Source organism: Cyrtonyx montezumae, unplaced genomic scaffold (genome assembly GCF_038088225.1).
Source record: "Cyrtonyx montezumae isolate F1298 unplaced genomic scaffold, pur_monq_1.0 scaffold_11, whole genome shotgun sequence".
In the NCBI taxonomy this organism is placed as follows: Eukaryota; Metazoa; Chordata; class Aves; order Galliformes; family Odontophoridae; genus Cyrtonyx; species Cyrtonyx montezumae.
In genome coordinates, this window is record NW_027071837.1 from 15077894 (window position 1) to 15104040 (window position 26147).

At 35.7% G+C, this 26147-nt stretch overlaps 1 protein-coding gene across 4 annotated transcripts in view; it reads left to right on the plus strand.

Annotated features, from left to right (window-relative positions):
* THOC2 (THO complex subunit 2) overlaps positions 1 to 26147 on the plus strand; it is a 49372-nt gene that overhangs the window by 3710 nt on the left and 19515 nt on the right. For 3 of the 4 annotated variants that reach the window (XR_010621807.1, XM_065729688.1, XM_065729689.1), the window contains exons 2-20: positions 1315 to 1373; positions 2177 to 2268; positions 3970 to 4021; positions 5832 to 5902; positions 7570 to 7691; positions 8532 to 8665; positions 10243 to 10409; positions 11176 to 11268; positions 13597 to 13752; positions 16451 to 16623; positions 16792 to 16987; positions 17519 to 17560; positions 19287 to 19328; positions 21244 to 21374; positions 21465 to 21566; positions 23171 to 23255; positions 24057 to 24150; positions 24570 to 24650; positions 24874 to 24970. Coding sequence is in view for 3 of the 4 variants with exons in the window: in XM_065729688.1 (XP_065585760.1) it covers positions 1315 to 1373; positions 2177 to 2268; positions 3970 to 4021; positions 5832 to 5902; positions 7570 to 7691; positions 8532 to 8665; positions 10243 to 10409; positions 11176 to 11268; positions 13597 to 13752; positions 16451 to 16623; positions 16792 to 16987; positions 17519 to 17560; positions 19287 to 19328; positions 21244 to 21374; positions 21465 to 21566; positions 23171 to 23255; positions 24057 to 24150; positions 24570 to 24650; positions 24874 to 24970 (1989 nt within the window). In the remaining variant the exon portion in view is untranslated. The remainder of the gene's footprint in view (positions 1 to 1314; positions 1374 to 2176; positions 2269 to 3969; positions 4022 to 5831; positions 5903 to 7569; positions 7692 to 8531; positions 8666 to 10242; positions 10410 to 11175; positions 11269 to 13596; positions 13753 to 16450; positions 16624 to 16791; positions 16988 to 17518; positions 17561 to 19286; positions 19329 to 21243; positions 21375 to 21464; positions 21567 to 23170; positions 23256 to 24056; positions 24151 to 24569; positions 24651 to 24873; positions 24971 to 26147) is intronic. The other variant, XM_065729690.1, reaches the window with a different exon arrangement.

Consider the following 26147-nt stretch of genomic DNA (forward strand, 5'->3'; position numbering starts at 1 on the left):
CCTCGCTGCTCACTTTACTCTGGTGTTTGACTTCTTGATAAGCTGATAGTTCTGTAGAATCAGAGCTTTCACTTTACTATTATGTTTGCAGAGCTTACAAACGATTCCTTTAGAGTACCTTCTGCATGGATGAGTAGCAGTCAAAGTTTTAGGTCTGACTTGAGTAAAATTAATATTGGTCTTTTAGAATGGCTGAAAAAATCCATCCTTACTTCAAAAATAAGAAGTGCATTTGCCATTTGTGAAAAATGAAATATAGCCCATGTGTTTTGTTCAATAGCTTTAGAGGTATTTTTGCCATAGCATCAATTTTTCTCAGGTTGCATGTTTCTTATGGTTACTTCATATATATATATGTAAGACTAACAGTATTCCTGTTGTCTTTAATGGGTGCAGTGGCTTAATGTTATCCTTTGGTTGCTGGAACAATTTTTTAGTCCTGCTGAAGATGTAATAATGTATGCAGGATACAAATAGGAAGAGTGATGGATTGCTACCAAATCCTTCTTTGTGATTTATTTTTCCATTAATAATCCTTTGTAGCAATAGTATCTACCTGCTTATTAGGTAATGTTTAAGGATTGGCCAGGTGGGAGACCGTAGACTTAGTATTGTATGTAGGAATATTATGTAACTCTGATATTGTCTTCAGTTTCTACATATTAAAGTTATTACAGAAGAATTGTGAACTTGACTGAAAATTTGGAAGTGTCAGAAAGGTTATTAGGGGATGTCCTTTAGTGGCTGTGATAGAGGTGGTAAATCACCTTCTGAGTACTGCTGTTCATAAAGGTGAAACTGTTTTTTCCGCCTCATCCTGGAGTGATAATAGTTATTTCATGGAACAGTCTGTATGGTATTCGGTGTGCTTTTTACATGTGGCTGATTTGTTTAAGGAGTGACTTTGACAGCGACCAAGAAATCGTATCATAGCAGGTCTTTGCAGCCTGTAATGAATCCTCACTGGTTACAGTATGTACTTACAGGTAGAAACTTGTTTTATCCTTGCTAAAGCAGTGTATAAGGAAATTGTGCTGGTGCTGGTGTTAAAAACTATTGCAGGTCAGAGTTTTTCTGTGACAGAAGAAGATCCTATTCTGTACGTGATGTATTAGGAGCTTTGTATTTCTTTGCTTATTCTTTACTTTTCTGAATCAGTGTGAATGAAAACCAAAACGTAGTTAGCTGCTTCCACTGCCTTGAGTTAAAATTATTTTAGCCAGAATAACAACAGCCCTGAAACATTTGTGGGTTATCTAATGCTAATTTCCTAATATCTATTTTTAAACATTTTTAATGTTTTCTTTACTACAGTTTGCAATTATGTCGCGCTCTCAGTGAAGACAAAAGCCATGATAGTCTCAGTTTCAGAGGTAAGTTGTGTTCAGTTTTTTGTTTTCCTTTTAATGAAAGTAAAAAGCCTCGAGTTGTAAATTCTTGCTTTAGGAAATCTTTGAAATTTAAAGAAAAATCTTGATTTGCTCTGCAGTGGGGTATGCACATTGAAAATGCTTTTTATTGAGCAAACTGTGTGGTGTAATTGCAAGTTGGAAGCATGGAGTTTTAACTGTTCTTGTACAATTAAAAATACAGCAGCGTTGCAGTTTTTTTTGTAAGAACAATTCTTTACAAGTTAATGGTAGCTGCTTTTGTAACCACCACATTTAATGTTGCAAGATTTTCTCTAATGTAGTGCCTGTGTTTAATATTTCAGTGTAATGTAAGGTTTTGTAAAATAGTTTTCTTCAGTTGTGGCAGACTTTCTTAGGAAGTCCTTTTTATCACCTTTTTCTCCAGTTAACCTTTTTCTCCAGTTTTTTACTTTCTGAAACAGTTTTTGGAAGCAAAATACAATGTTCATATGAATTGTAAGTTAAAGGTGTCTGTTTAAACCAACTGAAAAGGTTCAAGTTGTTAAACTCAGGACTGTGGTTTTTTATCATATTTTACTGTTATTCGGTAAACTCATGAGAATAGGTAGTCCTTTACTTTCTGCTTATGTGAATTCGTGGACATTGCTCAAATTTTGTCTGTCGGAATCGGTAAAATAGTTCCTCTTATTAAGAGCCATGTGCCTCCTGCCAAGTGTCTGAAGCCTACAGCAATATCACGTGGCTTTAGAAAGTAGACCAAGGGCTACCTAGTATGTGCTGCAATAATGTTTTCTTTTCAACAGATATCCAACAGGCTTTGTATGAGCTTTCATCTCACGTTATTAGAGGAAGCATAAAGCATGATCAAGCTTCTGGTGTACTTGCTGATATTATAGTAAGTTTGTATTTGTATTAATTTGCTTACTTACTGAATTCTTAGTCTGTTACGAAGTCTGAATGAAAACCAAGATGGACGATATTCAGGAAGATAGTTTTTTATATCTGAGAAGTTGTCAAATCCTTCCTCTTCATTTGTGATTTGAAATGTAGATGTCAGTGTTTCTGTTTTTCCTGCTGGTATGTAGTTATGTTCATGTTAGCAGAAATTACAAATTAAGTAACATAAGGCTGTGTGGAGACTTAAGGTTTTTGTAAATGCTAAACATGGATTTAAGTTGCTTATGCAGCATGACAGTGATGCCACCTACTGTTATTTTTGTAATTAGTATAACAGTGTGCTTATTTACTGTTCTACAGCTGATACGATCAGGTCCCATGAGCACCTTTGAAACAGTGCTCCTGTTTGCTGCTGATGTTTTCATATATATTGAGATTATATAGAGTGTATGGAATAGATACATTTCATGTGCATGCCCTGACATGTGGATAAAGTAAATACACTTCAATTTTTAGAGATTCTTCCCTGTATCTAGAGTAATAACCCTTTAATCTTTTGTGTATGACGTGTGTATTGTAGAAGGGTACTGGAAATTGCAGGATGGAAGAACAGGTTTTCTAGAGCTTTTGTGCTCTTTTTGTTGTTGTTTGTTTTTCTTTTTATGTCACTTATGTGCAACTCTTTTGCTTTAAAACTTGTGAGGATTTCTATTTAAGGTATATTTGCCCATGTCAAAGTCTCTCAGTCAAAGAACCCATTCTTCCAGTTAGTTATTCCTGGATGAATGCAGGCATGTGATAGGGAAGATACTAACCACTCATGTATAATTTAAGGAAAAACACCCCACAGAATTAGTGCTGGTTTGATGCCAGGTTTAATGCTGCATGTCAGTCACCCCATATTAGATATTAAGCAGGAAGCTGTTCAAAGGTAGGATGCTTCCCATAGGCAGCTGTTAGTATTTTCAGAAAACAGAAACACGACTGGCTGCTGGGGTGTGAGTCAGCAACTGTAATATGTGCAAAATGACATGTGGAAGTGTCTGCACGCTGTTACTAGCAGCAAATAATCCAACATTAATGTAATATTAATTATTTTACAGTCTTGTAATTTGTCTGTTTAGGATTTCATCTCTGTTCATTGGTGTGCGTAATTTCAGAGGTGTATGCAGCAATTGTGTGTGGTTCTTTAAAAATTTATAATAATTTCCTTATAAAGACTAAACTTTTTTATGCTTGATATTCCAGACTGAGGGAATCACTGGAATAGATGGGGGGGTGGGGAGAATGTAATTTTCTTTCTTAATGTGCACACACTTGTATTCTTCCCCATGTTTCATAAGGCAAGACAGAGAATTTATTTCTAGAAATTGATTGCTATGCACATATAGGAATGAATGACATTGATTACTGGTAGAAGATCCCTTTCAGATTTTAAATCTCATGTATGTATGTAGATTTTTCTGTTGGGATTATTTCAGATGTTTCCTAAATATTCTTACTGGGTCTTTCATTACGTTTTCACTGCAACCAGTAATTAGTACATTATTTAGATACTGGTGAATAGGCCACTTCATTTACTAATGCATTATTAATTTGAACGTTTTGATTAAATACTTTTATGCAGTGGAGTAAAGATTTTCAAAACATACGTGTTGTAATTCTGCATTCACTACGTGTTCTCCTTTTTCCTTGCTAGGAATTCCGTGAGGACATGCCTTCCATCTTAGCTGATGCATTCTGTATTTTAGGTAAGCTGTAAGCTTCCTTTTGGCATTGTGACAGATTTGAAGAAATACATACTTTGTGCGTTTAATTGTTCATTTCTGCAGGGTATCTCATTTGATCTGCAAAGCGTGACTGAAAATTACAAAATGTGTTGATTCTTCTTCAGTGTTTCTGTATTGAAATTCTTAATATCTTTTCATTCTGCTTTGTTCTTTTACAGTTTCTAGGTATCTTTACCTACTGAGGGAAGTGAAATGGCTCTGCCAAGAGAAGTTAAAGCTTGTAAGAATGCTGGATGCTAGCTAGTGCAGCCAATGACTTAGTGTAGTTATAAGTATTTTGAATAAATTGCATTACTGGTATGCAGTCTTCTATTCTCAGAGTGTGTACTGTAAATACTTTTATCTCCACTGTCATTGTTAGTTAAATGAGGCTTGTACCAATTTTCCAGAAACCTAAAGGCAGCTGGAATTGTTTGCCAAATTAATGTCCGCAAACTTAGTGGAGCTTCTTACTGTGTTAATAACTTCTGGATTTTTGTGTTGTATTTTGTTGATTCAGAGCTCTTTCTATCATGTTATTAGGATTTTAATATACTTTCTTCATCCCATGATTTAACATCTGGCTCTGTGGCTCTTTGTTCTTCTCAACAATCTCAGTGCATTCTGTTGCCAGTCTGTTCATCACAGATGTGGGTTTGAAGGAGGCTGGGTTTGCAGTGCTGATGCTGGCTGTGCACAATGGGTCACATTCGTATAAGTATCTCGAATTCTGCAACTTGTAGGGGATGCATTTTGGCTATTTCATTCATAATATGTCTCTGCCTACTTGTATCATTTTTTCTCTGCAGTAATTAGTTTTCATATTGCCCAGCGCTGTCACCCTTCTCAGCAGAGTTGGAGTGCTTGACTGGGTTGCTCCTTGAACTAATTGAAGAACTAAAACTAATATGTTTGCTTCACTCAGCTGAAATTACGTAGCCAAATACCAGGCATCTACAAGTAGCAGAGAGATAGTTTGAGTGGGATCTGTTTCAAACTGAGACAAAATTTGATGCAAGTTCTTGCTTATTTTTTCCTGAGCTTCCTTTAATGTTCTTTTCCCCTTCTAAGCTGTTATCTGTTTTTTTTTTTCACCCAGTTTGTTTAGGGGGCCTCTTTCTCAGAGTTTTTTTTGTTACTTTGTGGGTTCCATTTTTCTGTGTGTGTGTACACTTATTTATGGTAACGTATGCCTTAGAGCCTGACCTCTTTATTTAACAGTTTTCCACTCCTTTTTTCAGCTATTCTAGATGAGCATTGTTCCTTGGTGGTTGTTTTATGGCTCTCCTCACAGGAATGAATTTCTGAATTGCATCCAGTCATTGACAAGAAAGAAAGAACTAAAATACAGAATTATAGTTAGTAAAAGACTGCAGACTGGGCAGTAAAAACAGCATGAAGTCCAGGCAGAAGAGACTAGAATGTTATGATATTAAGGCTAGGACCACCCATTTTCTTCAACTTACTGATTCTTAACATTTGCTCTTGTTACAGGAGAGAATGGGAAAGTAATTAATGCTATGGCATTCCTCTAGTTTCTGTTCTGCCTTTTCACAAGATTTGTGGGTGTGTGAGATTTGTTGTCAAAATACTGCATGGGCATCAAAGTGAAGATACGAAGTAGCAGGAAGATAGTGAAGTACAAACAAGCTACTTTGCATTGTATCATCATTAGCATTTATCAGAACAGTAATAAAAAGAAAATATCTAAATTCCTTCAAGGTGATAGGCAAGTTTTCACAAGTTATGGTTTCTTTTTAACCTTCTTCTTCCTCACCTTACTTTGTTCTAGATATTGAAACAAGTTGTTTAGAAGAAAAAACTAAAAGGGATAATTTTACTCAACTGGTATTATCCTGCTTGGTAAGTTGCATTTAGAAATTATTTATTTTTGTACGTGCCAAAATCTAAGAAAATTATTTGGAGAACTTTAAAGATGTGAGGTTATGATGGGTGAATTATTTTGTTCTTTTTTAATTTAATTTTTTTTTTGGAAGAAAAGCATCCTGGGATGTTTGGGATGTAGGTAGCCCTGTTGCCCCATCAGGTTGACCAGTTTGTGTTCCTATTTAAATGAATTAATTAACTGAGCTTGAGCAAGCTTGTTGTATCTCTGGTGATTTCAGAAGAGAGAGTGTACAATGTTCCATCTCTTATTGGCTACAATTCGTAATAATACTCAAACTGCTTTGCCATATGATACGACTACTGTGCTGCAGTCTGTCTTTTCTGTCCTAGAAATGTAGTGAAACTTTCCATTTGTGTCTCCTGTGGTGTAGTTACAGTTAGGTGAGGAAGGTGACTAGTTTCTTTTTTTGTAACTATTTCTTCTCGGGTATGGTCTATGAATATAGATAAAAATTAAAGATGCAACCCAACCTATGTCACTGTTTTCCTTCTTTCAGAAAATCCTCAATGTAGTTTTAATGTTACAGCAATGCAAACCCACAGTGTAATTTGTTTGTAAGTAAAGCTGCTTGTGAATATGAATAGTTCATTTACTTTCCCATTATTTTTAATGCAGTGCATTTAGTGGAATCCGGGAGGTGGATGACCAAACAACTTTGTCATTCAGCAAGGTTGCTGCATTATTGTTCAGTAAGGGCTTTCTGAATGGAGGAAGAATATAGCATAGAAACGATGAAATAAGCACTTACAGCTTGGGTCGGACTTGCCGACCTCTAGAGGTCCCTTCCAACCCCTATGATTCTGTGATAGAAGTACTATCAGAAACAAACATTGCTTTTCCAGGAGGGAGAGGAAGCACAAATTTTGATCCACAGTTGTGTACAGCATTCTGAATGGAATTTCTCTTAAGTTCCTAAAAGCATTTGTGCTTATGTGTTTTGTTCTGGTTTTCTTTTTTTCAATGAAAATTGTAAAAAAATCCTTAAAACAGATGGAAGAGCAGTACTGGAAGAAGGCTGGTAATCACATTTTTAACTAGGCCAGCTGATTAAGTAGGACATGGTTAAAATCCTGTTACCTTTTCCTTTGTCTGCATTTTTCAACTTGTTCTGCTAACCTAATACTGACTTCTGAGCACCATTATCTCTTGTATTATGGTGAGGTGGTATAGTTCTCCCTGTAATTCTTTTAAGGAGTTTTGGGAGAGCATACCCCCTCTTAGTTAAACAGAAACTTTGCTTCTGAAGTTCATTTTGTTACACATCTTTATCCAACCACTTCTCGTCTTTTGAAGTGTAGAATAAGCTTAAGTCCTCAGAAAAATTATCTTATGAAATACAAACATTTCTTACAGATAATGGGAGAGTGGGCACGAGCTGTACAAATAATGTGTTTCCTGTAATAGCATCCCCGGATGCTTAGCAGTGTATACCTTGTAACCAGAAATTAAGCTTGTTCACTCAAGACATTCTTGTGCATGAATTCTACCCTTACGAAGTTCCAATTTGGGTTAAATAGTTTCCAGTTTTTGTCCTAAGGGGGTTGAAAATTAGTGTGGGTGTGATGTGCATGTGTCTAGATCTTCATAACTGACAAATCTGATGTTTTTGGTTTTCTTTTAGTATCTTGTGTCTGATACTGTCCTAAAGGAGCGCTTGGATCCAGAAACACTGGAATCATTAGGACTTATCAAGCAGTCCCAACAGTTCAATCAGAAATCTGTTAAAATAAAGACAAAACTATTGTAAGTTGTGGGACAAGGGTTTTTTTTTATTTTATTTTACTGGAGGGTGGGGTGAGGAAGGGTAATGGTATTTAATTGGGTAACAGCATTTTCTAAGAAGAAAGTTTGTTTTAATGAAATATGCAGGTTTTTTTTTTTTTAGGAAAGATGTTTTGCTGTACTCTTAAGAAATCACTGATAATAGAACCTCATTAACACTCTTCTGTTTCTCAAGGTTGTAATAAATAAAGGCTGTCTTAGCTTGACCTATTGCTGTGACCTTTTCTTTGTTACAGTGATTATGTGCAGATTAAATACTTAATATTTCATTTTATTTGTCACAGATGTTAATTTGCAAAATATAAGCAAACTTTTCCTGTTGTATCTGTTAAGCATAGGCATTTGGTGTTTCCATAAATGCAGCTATACTAGTTCTAGCAACATAGTATGCATTTTTGTGTTGGTATGTGTATATATATGTTTCTGCATCCAGTGTTTCAGTCTCTGTATCAAAGAACACTTAAAACTACAATAGGTCCCAATGAGCAGTGCTAAGGTGCTAAGCAGTTCTAAGACTGCTGAGCATAGGGTGAAATAACAGAATTTCTTAATACAAATATAATCTTGCTTTTAAATGGTCTTGATTTAAAAAAAACAAAAACAACTGGATTTATTTGGAGAATGCTTACTTCCCTGAAGGTTTTTTGTTCTACTGCATTCTGTTTTGTCCAATAGCTGATAAAACTTCCAGTTTGTTATTTTGAATAAGTTTAGTAAATTGTATAGAAATCTAATATTTGTAAGATCACAAATAAACTTTACTATGGATGTGTTAATAATGTTTGATTTGTTTATTTCCAGTTACAAGCAACAGAAATTCAATTTATTGAGAGAGGAGAACGAAGGTTATGCAAAGCTGATTGCAGAACTTGGACAAGACTTATCTGGAAATATCACTAGTGATTTAATCCTTGAAAATATCAAATCTTTAATAGGTAAGGAATTTGTAGGAAGACATTGATTTTTCTTAAATAGCCTTACAATGCTGTTTGAGACCATCTGGGAATCAAATGATGAGATGTAGGCATGCTGTGTTAATAACATTTATTTTGGGGTCATCTGTGACTGAAATTTAGAAGTTCCTGTTTCTATGGTAAAAGTGAGTTTTGCAAATGATGGGTGGTTGCAATTAATATAAGTACTATATTTTCAGTAGAGTCCCAAACATACCTTCTGTGGCTTTGTGTCAGCACATATTCAGAAGTAATACCTTCTGAGGATGTGCCTGACATCTTTCAGCAGGTAGATTAGGAATTTATAATATAGATGGATGTTTTGGCTAAATTCAGTGCATGAATATTTTCCTAGTTTTGGAGAAATAGAACAATAGTTCCTTTATGAATGGACAAATGTTATTCCTTTGTGTAATTCAGTTTGTGGTTATTTCCCCCCCACTGCTTATAGTTCTTACTTGATTTGTGGTAATAGTAGCACCATGAGGTGTGAAATATATTTCAAACAGGAAATGCCTATAATTCTCTATATTTTAGGCTTACTTTATATAATGTATTGATGTTTGCATCGTTGCTTGTTTTATATAGTGACATTGCAGTCGTGGTCCAAAAGCTGTGCTAGTATTTTATAATCAGCAATCTTTCACAGAATTTTGATCAAGACTGCCAAATTCCCATAGTAATACTACTTGTTTTGGAAGAGTGCTAGAGAAGCTGGCTCTCTGTTTATTTTTGTCTTCTGGAATTTCAGATATCGCAGATGGACTTCCTATAAAATTTTTTTCCTAGTGTGCTAGGTCCTAATACAGTGGAAATAGCTTTTGGGGAAAGAAAAACTGTTTTATTAGATGTCTGCATAGTGGATGCTCCTGGATAACATTTTCTCATGGAACAAAGATGGAAATTGTTGAAATATAGATAGTTTTGCTCAAAATAATAGTACTTATTTTGTGGTGTCTCTCCTGGAGTTCTGGTGAAATGCAGATAGATGACAATGAGAAAAAAACCTATGTCCTTGCTCTTGTTCCTAACCCCTTCAAATAAGTGAACTGTTCTCCCTTATGCTGGCAGTAATACTGAATTGCTGTGACAACACAACTGGTTGGGTCAGGATCTAGCTGCAATCCAGCTACCACTTTTTTGGAATGTGAAATAATGTATATAATAAATAATCATCTGTGCAGCTGCAGGAACATGCCCCAACACAAGGGAAAAGGAAGAAAGGAAGAAGGCTGTGCCATCTGATAGCACAGTGGGATTAGTGATATTTGCTTTGTATTTATTACTTAAAATGTTGGCCCTAAAATGATATTGCATAGTTTTTGTGTAATTTGAATTGGAAGTCCTACTGACTATCTTTGCCTAATCCAGTCTTACACCTAAGTCAACACAGTCACTGTAGTTGAAGGTAATCTGGATTATTTTGCTGTAGTTCGTTCTTTTCCGTTTAAATTTAGGCTGGATTTAACTTGAAGAAACAAAAGCATTTGTGGGTTAGTAACAGAATATAAATGAGAAATAGCAATAGTAAACTTTTCTGTTGTGTTCTTTTCCCCTAGGATGTTTTAACCTTGATCCTAACAGAGTTTTGGATATTATCCTAGAAGTCTATGAATGCAGGCCTGAGTATGATGATTTCTTTGTACCACTGATAGAGTCTTACATGTATATGTGTGAACCTCAAACTCTATGCCATATTCTTGGATTCAAATTCAAATTTTATCAGGTAATGTGTTTGCATTCTTAAGTACTGTTTCTGGTGATTGATTGTACTCAGTGTTAATCTTCAGTCCGTGATAACAGATTTTTGCTGTAATTAAAAAAAAATATTGAAATCTGTTGTAAAATTTCCTGTTTTAAAAGCAACAATTTCATGAATTGAGTGGAATTCTCTGATGCATTTTAGAGCAGAATGTTTTCATCTGGCAGTCTTGTAAAATGATCAATAATCTTGATAATGCCACCTTTCATTTTAACTTACATAGGTATAGAAGCACTGTTCATAAAATAAAAAGCTTATGGAGAAAAAAAAGCTTATTGTTTGGAGCAAGGAACATGTTTGCAAGGGAATTGTGGATGATATTTGAGAAAGTCATACATCAGTGAGGTTGGAAAAGACCTCTGATCATCTAGTACAACCGTCAGTCCACCACCACCATGCTCACTAGACCATGTCCCTAGGTGCCATATGTGTGCTGTTCTTGATCACCTCCAAGGACAGTGACTATCACTTCCCAGGGCAGCCTGTTCCAATACCTGACCACTGTTTCAGAGAGTAGTCAAGTATTTTTAACGTGAGAAATTGCCTACAAACACCATAAGGTGTGAATATAGTTGAATCTTGTTGTTTCTGAAAACTTCTGCAGTTAATTCTAGTAAGATAGAAATGTCTTCAGAGCAGAAGCTAGCAAGGAGAACTGTGCTAACATACCTCTGAGCTTTAAGTAGTTTCACTTTTTGTTTCACTTTTTTCATGACTTTTTTGTCTTTAGGATCCAAGTGGTGAGACACCATCCTCCCTATACAGAGTTGCTGCTGTGCTGTTGCAACATAATCTCATAGATTTGGAAGATCTTTATGTTCATGTAAGTGAAGAAAAGACAGACATGAAAAAAGAAAAGATATTTTATCCTGTTCTTAAAGCTTACGCCTTGTGACATGCCTTCTGATACCTGTGTGTACATTAATGTCTTTTATATTTCCCAGCACTTTAATGGCACATATTCAGTCAAGCACTGACTGAAAACTGATATGCTTTCTTTGAGTTACTTGTGTACAGTCTTCTAGATTTACCTCCTGCCTGTGCAGAAGATGAGTTAAGTGGTAGGAAGTAGGCTTTAAATGCCCTGAGTAATTTCCACTAAGAGCTAGACCCTTTGAGTGTCATACTTTTCTGAGGTTGATTTTTGAAAAAAGTGATAGAATGATCAACTGCTTTTATTTTAATACTAGCTTTAAAAAAGCTCTTAGATAGGTCTGTAATTTCACATGGAGGCTAACAATTCAGAATTCTTGTAAGAGCAAAATGAAGTTGCATGCTCTGATTTAATCTGAGAGATTTATTCTCATGTCTAACACTCCATCCAACCTGCATAATAATTAGACAGATGGTAAACAGAATGTTAGTTACCAAAATATTTTTCCATTGTGCACCAGATTTAATTTAAGAATATCCGTGTGCCTTAAATGTTCCATTGAAATCAAGGAAGTGAGCTCTAATTAAAGCTGTGGAAATTCTGGGATGTAGTTGTGCTGTTAATTTGTGTGACAGTTAATATCACCAGTAGCAATCTGACTGTTTCTCAGTGATTTATTTATTTATTTTGCTAAAACTATGTCAGGTGGAGCAGGAGTGGGAGTGGTATCTCAGATAATCAGTGTGGAGGGAGGAATGCATGATGTTAATTTTAGTATATTAAGAAGTGTTAATGAAGTTGCAAGGTAAATGCTTAGATTGAGAACTAAGAACCTGTGCAGTCTTTGCTCTGATCTGAATAGGTATGTGTGTGTTTTGTGACAGTCTCACAGCTGGACTGCCCCCTCCTTTTATTTGTACTGCTTGCCTTTAGTCATGTTGACCTCATGCTGAGTCTCATTTGCAGTCTACTTCCATTGCAGAGTTCTCTGCCTGTCTGCATGTCTTACCTTTGACTGCACATTTGACGTACCTTTTTCTCCCTCTCTTCTTCAGGCAGGCTTAATTTCACTTCTTAGGGGAGCTCCTTGAAATTAACTGACATAGCTGTTTAGTTTTAAGTAGCATATATTGTGCACCTTCTGTACAACAGTTGTTGGGCTTATGCTTCGTGCTAATGTCCCTGTTCCCCCATGCCCCAGTCCTGTAAGAATGGCTTTTTGCTCGCATACAGACATCATATATTTTGGATTCAATATCTACTATATATATGATTTACTCCTTGGCTCTCCTCACAAGGTATTTCTTGGTGAACTTTAGTAGGCTGTGTTTTAAACTTCTTACTTTTCCAAGTGGGATTCTTTCTTCCCTCAAACTTGTAAGAAATGGAAAAGTTCTTGCACCTTTTCTTTGATGTTGATGATAGTCTTCTTCTATGAATTTGTAAGAAGAGGGAACAGTTTAAAAAAAAAAAAAAAAAAGAAATTCCCATGTTTACAAACAGCAGAAGAGTACTTTGTCGGAGGTTCTGACTCCCCAGTAAGTTACAATTGTTTATTTGCAGTTAAAATTTTGAGCATGATTTTTGGAATGAAACTTGAATAAAGTTTGTCCCTGTCAGGAGCAGAGTTCTTTTCTTCTCTCTCACAACTTGAACTTTTCATTCTGACATGTAGGATTATCTTCCTCACTCAGTCAAGTACAGGGTTATTCTCAGGCTTTACTGTATCAGAGATTTCTTAATGTAACACCTTTTTAAGGAGCAGATGTTACATTTCAACTCAAATTGCTGGTAAATAGGAGATACTGTAAAACATTAAGTGGTTTTCTTTAAAATGTAGGACTGATGAATTGTACATATTCAGGTTACCTGTCTTTTTTCTTAGCAGTGAAATACAATTTTATTTACGTGATTAATGGAAAATGTATGATGCTTTTGAGCATTCCTTTTGTTTTGAGGCATTTAATTTGATTAATGTGATTATCAGTCATGTGCTTGGTTGTTAACAGTATTATCTATTACTGAATGGTGAACTGGTGATGGTAAGGGTTGGGGGGGGGTGAAGAGTGTATTCTTAATCTGTCCATGATTTCAGAAGTTTCTAAACACTGTACTTTCTGTTGGTCTATGGTAACAAGGAGAATAATTTTCCAAGAGTTAAATTTGTGATTAGTGTCAGGAAGTGCCACAAGTTCTGCCTGGTGCTCAGCTGATAACATCAGGAAGGAATAGTTCACATATTTCTGAAAATGAATAATGTTTGTTCTTTTTTCTTAGCTTCTTCCAGGGGATAATGCCATCATTGAAGAACACAAGCGAGAGATAGTGGAAGCTAAGCAAATTGTGAGAAAACTTACCATGGTGGTCTTATCCTCTGAGAAGACAGAGGAGAAGGAGAAGGAAAAAGAGAAGGAGGAGGAGAAAACTGAAAAGGTTAGTGCGTGTGTGAATTTAGTTTTCAAGAAAACAACTGTAAACTGAGTGTAGTCATTGACTATGAAGATATTTTTATATTTGTTTTGGGGAAAAAAGAAGATATCCAAGCATCTATATTTCTCGGAAGGCTTTCTCTATGTACTGATCCCACTTGATCCCACTTCCATTATGGTAGATGTGCAAACATGCATTCTTTGGGATTTAGTCTCTAGGTTTAAGGTTCTTGGTTCCTTGGCTAACTAATTAAGTTTCCCCCTTTGTTGCATCAACTCCCCTAAGAATGTCCTAGCATTCGTATACTTTAGTCTTTCAGCAGCTGTATTTTCTTGGTCTTGTGACTATATAATCCTATTCAAAGCCTTAAAAATTCAGACACAGATTGTAATCTTTCCTTCAGCCAAGAATAAGTAAGGAATTACCAGACTTAAGAATGCTGATATAATTATTCTGCATTGCACAGAGAAGTAAGTTTTAGTTGTGCGTTTTAAGTCGAAACTGTCCTCTTTGCTTTCAATAAGATCTATCTTGGTGTAATTGTACACTTTATATTTAAGGTACTACTGTGTCATGTCTTGTTCATGCTGCCCTAGGTGTTATAACTTAAATGTATTGAAGCTGTAGTTTAAAAAAGAAGTTCTCAAGGGACTTTTTTTCCCTCTTCATTTCAGTGTTTTCAGTGCTACTCAAATATCTTATTTAAATAAAATACACAAAAAAGATCAATGGCTAACTATTTGCATTACACAGTTGTACTGGAAAGGGGACAGCATGTGTGGTAGGGAAAATGTAGAGCTGTATTTAAACAGTTTGTGATTCCTTGCACACTGCTATGCAGTGTGTTCTGTTTCTTGTGAGGCTTCTTTCTATGTTAATTATTTCCCATGCTATGAGCTATGCCATTCATAGCAGTTTATAGAGGGACTACATGTGATAGCTGTCAGCAGTTTCAATTTGAGTGCTTTTAATTCAGTGTGCAGTTTTAACTTGACAGCTTTGGATAAGGTACAGTGAAATACATACGTGGGTAAGGGGGGGAAAATGTTCATCAATTTCTAACTTAATATCATTTAAAGCCATCAAGTGCTATTTCTTGTGAGTAGAACGTGTTATTGTATCATAATTGACTCTTAATAAGTATAGTTTAGTATTGGGAAGTGCATCATCTTCTCTTGCCTTTTGAGATGCATTTAACATATATCAAAATGCTACTCTGAGAACAGGTGAATAAGGAGTTTAAAAAAAAAAAATTGAGTTCCCACCTCAGCAGTATGACAAGACCTGACAGCACATCCAAATTGACCCTCTTCTTTGTCATGTGCTTTTGCTGTTGGAGGGCATATTTCAGAAGAGCATGCTTAGTTGAGGATGTATGCAGTCAGCAGTGTGTATGTGAAAGCAGTGACTACTTTGGAAATGAAATATCACACTACAGTGCAATCTGATCATTGGTATCTAACTGGAATGTTTATACCAATTAAATAGTTACAGATTGTTTTTAAGCAGTGTGATTTTTAAGAAATCCTTGATGCTGGAAGTGGGTTTCAAGCTTACTTTCAGCTGCTGAAGTTTTCAAAAATGTCAGTAAAAGATCAGTGTACCCTTCTGTTAGCATACTGCAGGGTGACTTAAAAATACAATCCTTGGCATCAGGGGAACTGATATTTCAGAGACTGATCTTGCTCTGATGTGCATGTGTATATTTTGAATGAAGAAAACCTGAGATTTCATTGCTGTTATTTCAACGTGGATATTGAGAGGAGTTGTGTATCTTTTCACTCTGGGAATTTCCTCTTGTTGTATACGAGGCTGTTTGCTTATTCCACAATTGTCAGGAAAATAGAGTTGCAAGTGCTACAAAGTAGTTTTAAAATGAACAAGAAGTCCATCCACACTATAGAAGTGCAGAAGCATTTAGCTTGCAGTTTTTATTGTCGCCAGTTTTTCTTGGCTATTTGATTTAAAATAAATTATTTTTTGGAGGGCCTTAACGTGCTTAAATGATTTGGCCTAGACTTTGGAATCTTCTGTCACTCTGTGTAATGCTAGCTTAGGCTCAGAGTAATGTCAAACGTGCAGCACTTAGCTACATTCCTTCACTTCTTTAGTCATCTAATAACAGTCTAGCAAACTTTTGCCCATGCAAATCTGCTTGAAGACTCCATTTTAACTGTGTATTGCTATTCTCTCTATATTGCAAAGTGGGAAGTCTACTGTCTGTAGCCTTAGAGCTGGACTAAGAGCTGATGTGAAACTGGGGATACAAGCAAATTCAGGGAGAGAGAAGTTTGACTTTCAAATCTCATTTTGTAGGAGAAATTCTATGGGAAAAAGTTGAGAGAAATTAATGGGTTTTTTTTTAGATCTAGAACGTGTCATGCCAATAGTTCTTAGATGCTTGTTTTGTTCTTAAAACATGGTGGAGGGAAGTAAGCTGCGTGTGACCAGACGCATTTTATTTCATTTTTAACTTTATAGAAGAAGCTGTTAGTTTCTATGTGGAATAATTTTATTACTTTTGGCCAAGTGTCCTTACTGTGTAAACTTCTAGCTGAATTTTGTTTTCTGAGCTCATATTTTGTATGTGTATGCATGTTTTCTTCCTGGATTTCTTTTTGTAGGTTACAGCTGGCTAATGCTTAAAGAAAAGTGTTAGATTTGATGAATACACTTACACTAATCATTTATTGTCTTGCAGCCTCCGGATAACCAGAAGCTTGGTTTATTGGAAGCTTTATTAAAAATCGGTGACTGGCAGCACGCACAAAGTATTATGGATCAGATGCCTCTGTTTTATGCTACTTCACATAAGTCTATTGCAATTGCCCTTTGCCAGCTTGTACACGTGACGATTGAACCTTTGTACCGCAGGTAAAGAGGAAAGTAACTGAAACAGTAGTTTCTACTACATAGTGCAATGCTACATAGAACTTACGAGCATAACTTCACTAATAAGCCTAGCTGTATTGTCGTGTTCTTAGGTTTTTTTCTTAAAATTTTCATTTCTGCTTCATGTGAAATGATGTGTCTCATTTTCAGGGTTGGTGTACCAAAAGGGGCTAAAGGGTCACCAATTTCTCCTTTGCCAAACAAGAGAGCACCGAAACAGGCAGACAGTTTTGAAGATTTGAGAAAGGAAGTGTTCAACATGCTATGCTACCTTGGTCCTCATCTCTCCCATGATCCCATTTTATTCGCAAAAGTGGTGCGCATTGGAAAAGCATTTATGAAAGAGGTTGGTAAGACAAAAAACAGCTTATTGAACCTGGGAAGTGGGCTCACGCCTCTCATGTCAGAAGGTGCTTGAGTCTTACTATGTATATTAAAAAAATGAAAAAGAATTTGGAAGACCTTATTTTAATTCTTGATCAATTGAACTGTCAGTGAACGTAAACGAACATCTCTTAATAGCTTAAGCATAGTGGTTTTATAACTAGAGATATGTAGTGGTAACTACTGGTGTTGATATTTGAAAGATGCCTTGTATTGCACTGAAAATGCAGTTAATATGGAAATCATTCTTTCAAGTGAATAATTTGTTTTACTTCTGTCAGCAGACGATCAGGACTACTTTGTGATTAAGTACCAAAGATTTGTGAGAAAGCCCTTGTTTCTTTGTGCGAGTGCACATTACGATGGAGATTACTTTGTTGCAGTTTGGTTCATGTTTATAAATACATACATGTTCTTTCTTAATAAGTAATATAAAAATGGTAGTATAATGTATTTATGACAAGGATGAGCAACTCTTAGCTATTTGCTTTAGGCTGGAACTACGAAGAAATTCATCAGTGACAGAGTGGTTAAGGTAACATAAGGAAAGTTTTAGTGCACTATTGCCTACAGCATGTTAAACAGTTTAACGCGTGGTAGATGTATTTATGATGAGGTGATTTGGCTGTAAGTTAACCCATACAGTAGTTTAAAGTTTGACTACTAACATTGCATTGCAGCTTTCATGCTCAAGAGTAGCTTGGAAATGATTTTGCTCTTACTGATGTGTTAGCTTAATAAGCTTTTTTATGGCAAGTGGAACAAAAAGAGAAGGAAGCAGTTTCATAATTAAAGGCTAAAATCTTGAAGGGGAATTGTTGTGAGAGAAAGATGGGGAAATGAATCTATGCCTATTGATAATTGAATTGGAAGTCCTGTTTCTTTAGGTAGAAGTCAAAAATTTACTTTTCACTCCAGTAAGAAAATCAAGTGTATGTTTATGTGCACATATACATATGTTTCTGTGTGTGTGTATATATATATGCATATATAATACAGATGTAGGTTTCTTCATTACTTCAGTTATTACCTCTTTTTTCCATGTAAGCATGCAGAATCACTATGCAGAAACTTTTAAATTTATGCTACAGCGTAAGACGGTGTAGTTACTGAATTACTCACCAGATGGAGGTTTGGGTGTTTTCTTTTCCATAACTGACCACAAGAGGTATTTCTAGATAATGCATATGTTTGAGTGAGAACAAGTATAACAAAACACAGCAAATTTCCTTATGAAACCCTAACTTCTTTTTTTATTTTTTTTATTACTACTTCTGCTCTTGTAAAGTTCCAGCTGCTGATTTTGGATTGTAGGAAGTCACTTTTTCAAGGTTTTGATGGAGACTGGGATGCCTTGTATCAGAAAAATTTCATGAGCAACATGTATACTGCTGAGAGTACACTAATCTACTCTGCATTGCTTTAAAAGCAATTGGAGATGCAGAAAAAAAACCCCAAACTCCTTCCCTCATCAGACTTTTGGATTCTTTGGGTGCTTCTAAATATGTGATTTAATAATATTTTATGGTATTTCATACTGAAATTATGGGAAAACATAATTTTAGTGATTAATTTAACTAGATAAAAATCTTTCAAAGAAGGTAGAAGGCCGAGTGCAAGTGTGTCATTTGATTAGAGGTGAGTCAGGATTTTGTGAGTTTTTTAATTTTTGTAATTCAGTAATCATTTTTGTACTCACCAGTGATGAGTTAATCTTAAATTCATGGAGTAATATTATAAGCCTGATGGTATTTTCTAAAATGTCAGCAGGTTTCATTTGGCCCTGTATTGTTTTTTTTCCAAAACAACTGTTTTAAAAAATCCTGTGGACTGTTGTATTTTGAAACTTTATTGGGGGTTGCAAATGCTGCATGCGTGAACATAGTGAATCCAAGACATTTATGCATGAAGCTTACATGCATCTTCTACGTGGTTCAGAGATGGCGAAGGTAGATATTAAGACTTGGCTGGAGGAGGAAATGGCCGTATATGAACAGATGAAAGCACTGCAGTGTGCAGAACTGGGAGCATACATTGCAGCAGATGGTGCTAATGAAAGTTGGAGAGGATTTGTGTAGCTGTGTAGATGCCCTTCCACCCACTAGGCCTGCAACTACTTCAATGCTAACAGATCTGGAAAATTAAACATTTGCTAGGCGTGTGACCCTCTAGGTGTATGCTTGTGCTGAGAAAGCATTGTCCTGAAGCTGTTAACCATTAGGTTAATTATTCTAAAATTAACTTCATTTTTCTTCTTGTAGTTTCAGTCTGATGGAAGCAAGCAAGAAGAAAAAGAGAAAATGGTGAGTGAGTTTCTGAAGATTTTCAATCCAGAAATGAACATAAGAACTAGCCCTGCTAGAAATGCTATGTATTTCTTGTCAGAGTTCTAAATGTTCTCATAATCTCATCCCTCCCACACGCTGCTTTTATTATGTATTTTAGATCAGTGAAATAGCAGTCTATTTTTATTTGTGGAGGTGAACTCATGTTGTCAATTTTAACGTCCTCTTTTGAGGAGAGAGCTTATTTTAGAGGAAGGAGTTGTTAAGAGAGTTTGAGGCTAATAACTGTGCAGCCTTTCTTTCTCTGTACCATTTGATTCTTTGCCAAAAAGTCTTTATAGTCTTGTCTTTCTTTTCGGGGAAGTTTGAGCCAGTCACAGTTGTGCATTACTGTGGTGTTGGTGTTTCCCACCTCCCCTTCCCTGGATTCCTCAAATTTAATTTTGTTCTTCTAGCATAGTGCTTTCTACTACTTAGTGACTCTGAATCAGGTGGAACCCCTCTAATGATGATGTCTTGTATCTTAAATAATTTACTGTGGAAAAAGCATAGAAAATGGGAGAAAATTAGATGCAGGAAGGCTACTCATAATACAAAGGGTAACTTCTCTTCGCTGACCAATTCAAGTCTGGCCTCAGCAAAACCTAGGTGTGCAGTTGATATCTAACTTAATGAAAGGTCTGTTGTTTTGTTCTTCAGATGAACAAGCAAATTTTCTGCTTTAAGTCTGTGTAGTTTTCATTCAGCAAGTTCTTTTTACTTCTGTTTCTTGTAACTACACTAAATCATGACATAGAGGAGGGAAATTTTCTGAAATGTTACTAAAAGCACTAATAAAATTGAACTCAATTATCCCAGTTTAATTATTAGTATCATTGGAGATCTAGAGTAAGCCATAGTTACTATGAGCTTGCAGCCTGCAGGTCACTGCTCTTCTGTAGATACTGTTTATCTCACTCTTTCTGACATCAGAGAAAGTTTCTCTGGGTTAGAAAGATAACGATGTGGGTCAGGAGTCAGTGGTAGGCTGAGTCTGTCCACAGCCTGCAGGAAGTTGTCCTAGGGGTGAAATGACACTCCTAACAAACTGCCAAATAGAGTGTAAAGTCATTGGTTTTCCCTGACTGGAAGGGAACTGCTGCTTGGAAGAGAATAGAGTCTGTAACTGGCAAGTGGTTGTGACTCGTGGAACTGTTATTTCCATGGCTGTGTCATTTGTTGCAAAGAAATCTCATCTGGAGGCACGAGAACCTGCTCATACGTGGAAGTGTGAATTATGTACTGACAGAGATAATTTTCTAGTGTTTGGATGCTATGGTTTGGGTCGTGATATTAAAGATTATGCTATTCTGAACATGTTCCCTTAGTGCTAAGATAATGACTCTATGGGATTAAGCTGAGAGTAATTATAATAATAATAAGAAACTTATTTTGTCCCCTGTGGTTATTCTAGTATACTCAGTGGGAAACAGAAATGTTTAAAAAAATAAAATTGAGAACAAGGAAGCTGGTACTCTGCATCTTGAGAATGTGTGCAACGCTTTCAGATTTAAATCCATAATTTTGGAAGTAGGTGTAAGGACAAGGAATACCTTTAATACAATTAAAGTAAATCAATTTTTTGCTGTTGCACTTCATAGAAGTCTAGTGTATCTTTTTATGAATTATTTTAGAATATGAAGATAATGCACTGAAAATAGCTACGTTGCTCAGTTACGTCACGTAAACTTGGCAATGTATATGGTTCACGAGTCAGCTAATAAAAGATTTGATGGGGCATTTTTGAAGTTCTTTCAGTATTTTTTGGTTTGTTTTTTCTCATTTAGGAAGTTGATCTTGTAGTCAAATACAAAAACAAGTTGGGTAAGATGTGCAATTCATGTTGCTTTTTGTCTGTCTGCTAGTTACCTTGAGTTTTTTGTCTCTATCTCAGGAGATACTGTTTAGCTGCGTGTTGAGTATTACCGACCAGGTTCTGCTTCCTTCTCTGTCTCTGATGGACTGCAATGCATGCATGTCTGAAGAATTATGGGGAATGTTCAAAACTTTTCCATACCAGTATCGGTGAGTAGAGTCATTTGGTTCCGTTCTTTGGAAGTCATCTATCTTAAACTGTCAGTATAAGGAGTAATTTTCCTTTGATCATCTTTCAAGGTACCGTCTTTATGGACAGTGGAAGAATGAAACATACAATAGTCATCCACTTCTTGTGAAAGTTAAAGCTCAAACCATAGACCGAGCCAAGTATATCATGAAGTAAGTTGACTAACTCCATAAATTATCAGCAGTGATGTAGTGTATTGCATTTCACCAAAGGAAGGAAAAAAACCCAACACCTTGACAAATATATTCCTTTTCTGTTGACTCAATAATTTCATCAATAATCCTTGCTTGTGACATATTTGATGTATTGTGATTAAAAACTGTCAGATTAGGAGTGATACAGAGTAGTTGGCCACCAGTAAGGGTACTTAATCTGGAAAATGACCCACTAAATGGTTCAAAGACTTTTCTGTGGGTACGCTGCAGTTGGTGAATTGCTTTCCTTAAGGGAATGCGACAGGCTTTCTCTAGGCATCGAGACTCTTTGGTCCCAGCAGACTGAAGCATCTTGTCAGTTTATGTAGCTTTTACAGCAGGGACAACTGTTTTTTGTTTTTGAATTGTATGGTTTGTTTTCATCTTCAAGCAGATGAAGAACAACTTGAGATATGTCTTCAGGTATGACATCTCCATGTTATTGTTGTCAGGGGTTTGGATCCTCTTTGTTGTGTAGTTTGGGCCACAAGTAAATGATGTGATCTAGAACCTTTCTACATGGGCAAGAAAGAAATATCCTAAGGGGCTTTGGGCTGCAGATATGAAATCTGGAAAGGATTATGATCCTCTTATATCTTGGAGCATAGCTAGAGTAGGTGATAAAAGCTTGTCCCTTCTACAGTGGGTTTCTGTTGTGCGCACGAGTCACAATGCTGACAGTAAATAATGCTAGAAGCCTGTAAATCAAAGGTACAGTGATTTGTGATTGTATCAGTTGTTTCACTGAGTTATTGCCCAGACTGTTTAAAGGTGTTACCTAATTAACGTTCCATTTCCAGGTAGAGAATTGAGGCTGGGAACTGACATTGGAAAGATTGAAGTACAATTTAAATAAGAACAGCATTGTTTGATTTATTCTTTAAATTCTTGTTAAGTACAGAAGTCTCTTTCTAGGTTCACTTCCAACGATTGTCTTCATGTTGGAGATACTCATGGGAACTGGAAACCCAATATAGTCTCCTTCCAAGGGTTCTACCCAGACTGATAATGGGCAAAATTTCTTCACAAATACTTTGATGCAATTAGGTTGTACTTTCAGTGCAATGCCTTGAGCTTAAATATTCAAGAAACATGCTCCCTTGTGTTTAATGTTAAGTTTATATCTTCATTGTGTTGCGCTTTCATAGCATCCCCCAACAAAATCAGCATTGAGGGGGCTCTTTTTCCCCTCCAATAAACCAGTGTAACAAGTGCTAAGTGACTGAGCTGTGGCTAAATTAAATTTGCACGAGGTGCAAGAAGGCTATTACAGTATGTCCTATTGGTTCTGTGACAGTTTCCAAAATGGAAGTGCTCTGAGTTGGAACTTGAATACAGTCCATAGTAATGTGGGGTTGATAGGTTTTTTTTTTTACCCTCTGTATGTCATAGGATTATAGGCTTCAGATTCCTAGAGGAACAATATTTCTATACTTAAATTTTCTTAAACATGTCCTCTAGTGAGGATTTAATCTCTGCAGCTAACAAAGTTCTTCACTGGAGCTGACCTATTCCACTTTTTTTAGCTTAACTTTTCTAATAAAACATTCTTTTTTCTCCAGGCGTCTAACTAAGGAAAATGTGAAACCATCTGGAAGACAAATTGGGAAACTCAGCCATGCCAATCCTACCATTTTATTTGATTATGTATGTAGTTACATGTAATTAAATGCTGTTTTATCCTAACTATAGATGCTTATGTATGGAAAGGGACATGTGGTATATGGGAGTGCAGTTCTAACTTAAGAATTTTTTTTAATTTTGTAGTGCAGATTTTAAAGTATGGTTATTTTCCTAGTAGTACAGAAACAAATCTGAGATGGAAAATATGACAGTAGCTATTGAATAACTAAAACTGCTCTGGAAATTACATCTGCTTCTGTATGTGAGTGTTTAACACTGGTGAGATGGGCTGATAGGGTTATGTGAGAATGGTCTACTTGCTAGTGTTCAGGTGTTGCTTGAAGGGATTGATACTTATATATTTGTGTATGCACATATGCTTAAATCATGTAGGAAGGGGAACATTGTGAAACTTAATGCAATTCACTTGTATTCTTTCCTGAAGTGGTTGTCATTGTAGGGAAGCAGCAATGGAGACTTACTGGTAAGGTTTAGAATTCTTAAGAGGCCTTAAAAACAGTGAAATAGTTTTGTGATTTTTGTTTTTGGATATTTTAAAGTTGTAATTGCCTAATTTTAAAGAAAATACAAGTGTAGAATTATTTTTAGACCTTAGAGATGTGTTTCAGTGATTTCTCAAACGTACTAAGGAAATCAATGAGGATTCCTTTACTTTGGAAGTGGTTTAGGGCCTTATAAAACTATTTTCGAGGAGTGTTTTGTATAGGTTTTGAAGACAAAAGTAGTTTTATTAACAGTCTTGGTTTGTTACGCGACATGATATACTGTTCTTTTTTTAGCTCAATGTATTTTTGTTCCTTTCAGATTTTATCACAAATACAGAAATACGATAACTTAATAACCCCAGTTGTTGATTCACTGAAATACCTCACTTCACTGAATTACGACGTCTTGGCATGTATCCTTTTATGTAAATAATACATCTGGCACTAATGTAGTTGTATCTGCATTAAATCTTTTGTCAGTAAAGAACTATTGTTGCTGTTGCTGCTGTTTGCTGGAAATTTCAGTGAGTTTGCAAGTAAGTTTAACGCTTATTGAATTACAGAGCACTTTGTTTTCTCTTTCCTACTTTGACACTATGAAAATTATTCCTTTTAAAGTTGTTTTAATCTACAGTTTACACATGAAGCAGTAAATAAGTAACCATTTTGTTGATTATTTTTTAAAAACATGTTGTTGGACCCTCTGTATCATGCTTGCTTTACTTGCTTATCATATTGATACATTACAAGTTGTGGAGCTGTGGAAAAAAAAGTTCTGTATAGCTTCTGTTTTGACAAATAGAGGAAAACATTCTCTTTAACTCCACTGAAGTCTGCATCATTGAAGCTCTGGCAAACCCTGAGAAGGAGAGAATGAAGCATGATGACACCACTATCTCGAGCTGGCTGCAGAGTTAGTATTTTTGTTTTATTACAGTACCATTTAAGATAAAATGCTACATCTTCCACTTGGATCTGCTGGCTAATATTTTGAATGGAGAGCTGACAAGTTTAACAATTTGGAAAATGTTTTTCTTTATATTACAAAAGTATGCATGCTGCTAGCACTGTACTTGATTAATCACTTTTCACTTAATGCCTTGAGGTTCAATCACAACTGTTCTTCCCTGCTTTAGGTCTGGCTAGCTTTTGTGGTGCTGTTTTCAGAAAATACCCTATTGAACTTGCTGGTCTACTTCAATACGTAGCCAACCAGTTAAAAGCTGGGAAAAGGTAAGACTTGCACAGCTGATCCTCATAAACACAATCTTTTTTTTTTGGCTGCTACTTCTGCTGATGTGTGAGGACTAGACTAGAACTTTCTCTAGTAACGATAATCCTCCACTGGATTTACCAGAAAGCTGAAGTTTAAATAGACAAAAATATAACGTATTTGCTGGGCTTTTTCTTTTGTAATTGTTTCGCTGTGGCATATTATTATTTTAAAGACTGTATTAAAGAAGATTAGAGATTAAAAAAACAACAATGTTCTTACCTAACCAGGTGAGAAAAAACAAAACAAACAAAAAAAAACCCTTACCAGTGTCATACTGTCAGAGATACTGTACGTTATGTGGAAAAAAAAATATATATATACTATGAGCTATCAATAAGTATGGTTTAGAAATAGGATAAAATTGTTCAAAACTGTAGGTTTTGTCTCATGTCTTTCTACAGAGATCTCTTAGGGTTTTTTATTGTTTTAAATACTTTCTTATTTAATAATGATTGAACTGCTTTTTTGTACATCAGTGTTGACCATTTACAAGAAATTTTTTAAACAAGGTTTGCAGTTTGAGTCTTCCTTACATTCTTTTGTCCATCCACTATAACCAGTAATACTGCTTCCTTTAATTAATTGTAATGGATTATTTCTTATTGCATAGGTGAGTATTGAATTATATTCTATTATAAACCCCTTTATGCTTGCTGAAAGATAGCAGGAGATAATACAACATACTACTTTAGGGTATTTATGTTGAGATCTCCAGGTTTTTTTCCCTTCCCTGCAATGTAGACATTCAGTCTCATGTGCTCCCCCTGTCCCCAATTTGTTTTGTATTCTGATGGTGGTACAATGACATTGAGCTACACAGGAGGGTAAGTAGTATTTCTTGTCTTTACCAAGAATGACATGTTATGACTAAGTATTTTGAGGAGACAATTATTAAATTCAAATTGATGGTAGAAATTACCACTGAGACTGAAATAATCAAGTGTTTAGACTGGAGAGTATCTGCTACTGCACAGTTCCTAAACAGAAAACGCACTTGTACCTGGAAAGCAAACAAAAATACATAAATAATATGAAATATTTAAATTCAGAACTTTTTGTGACCTATTTAGTAGAAGATGTTGACCAAAATTTAAGAAGGCACTAGAAAAAAAATTACTCTTTTGAATGTTAGTG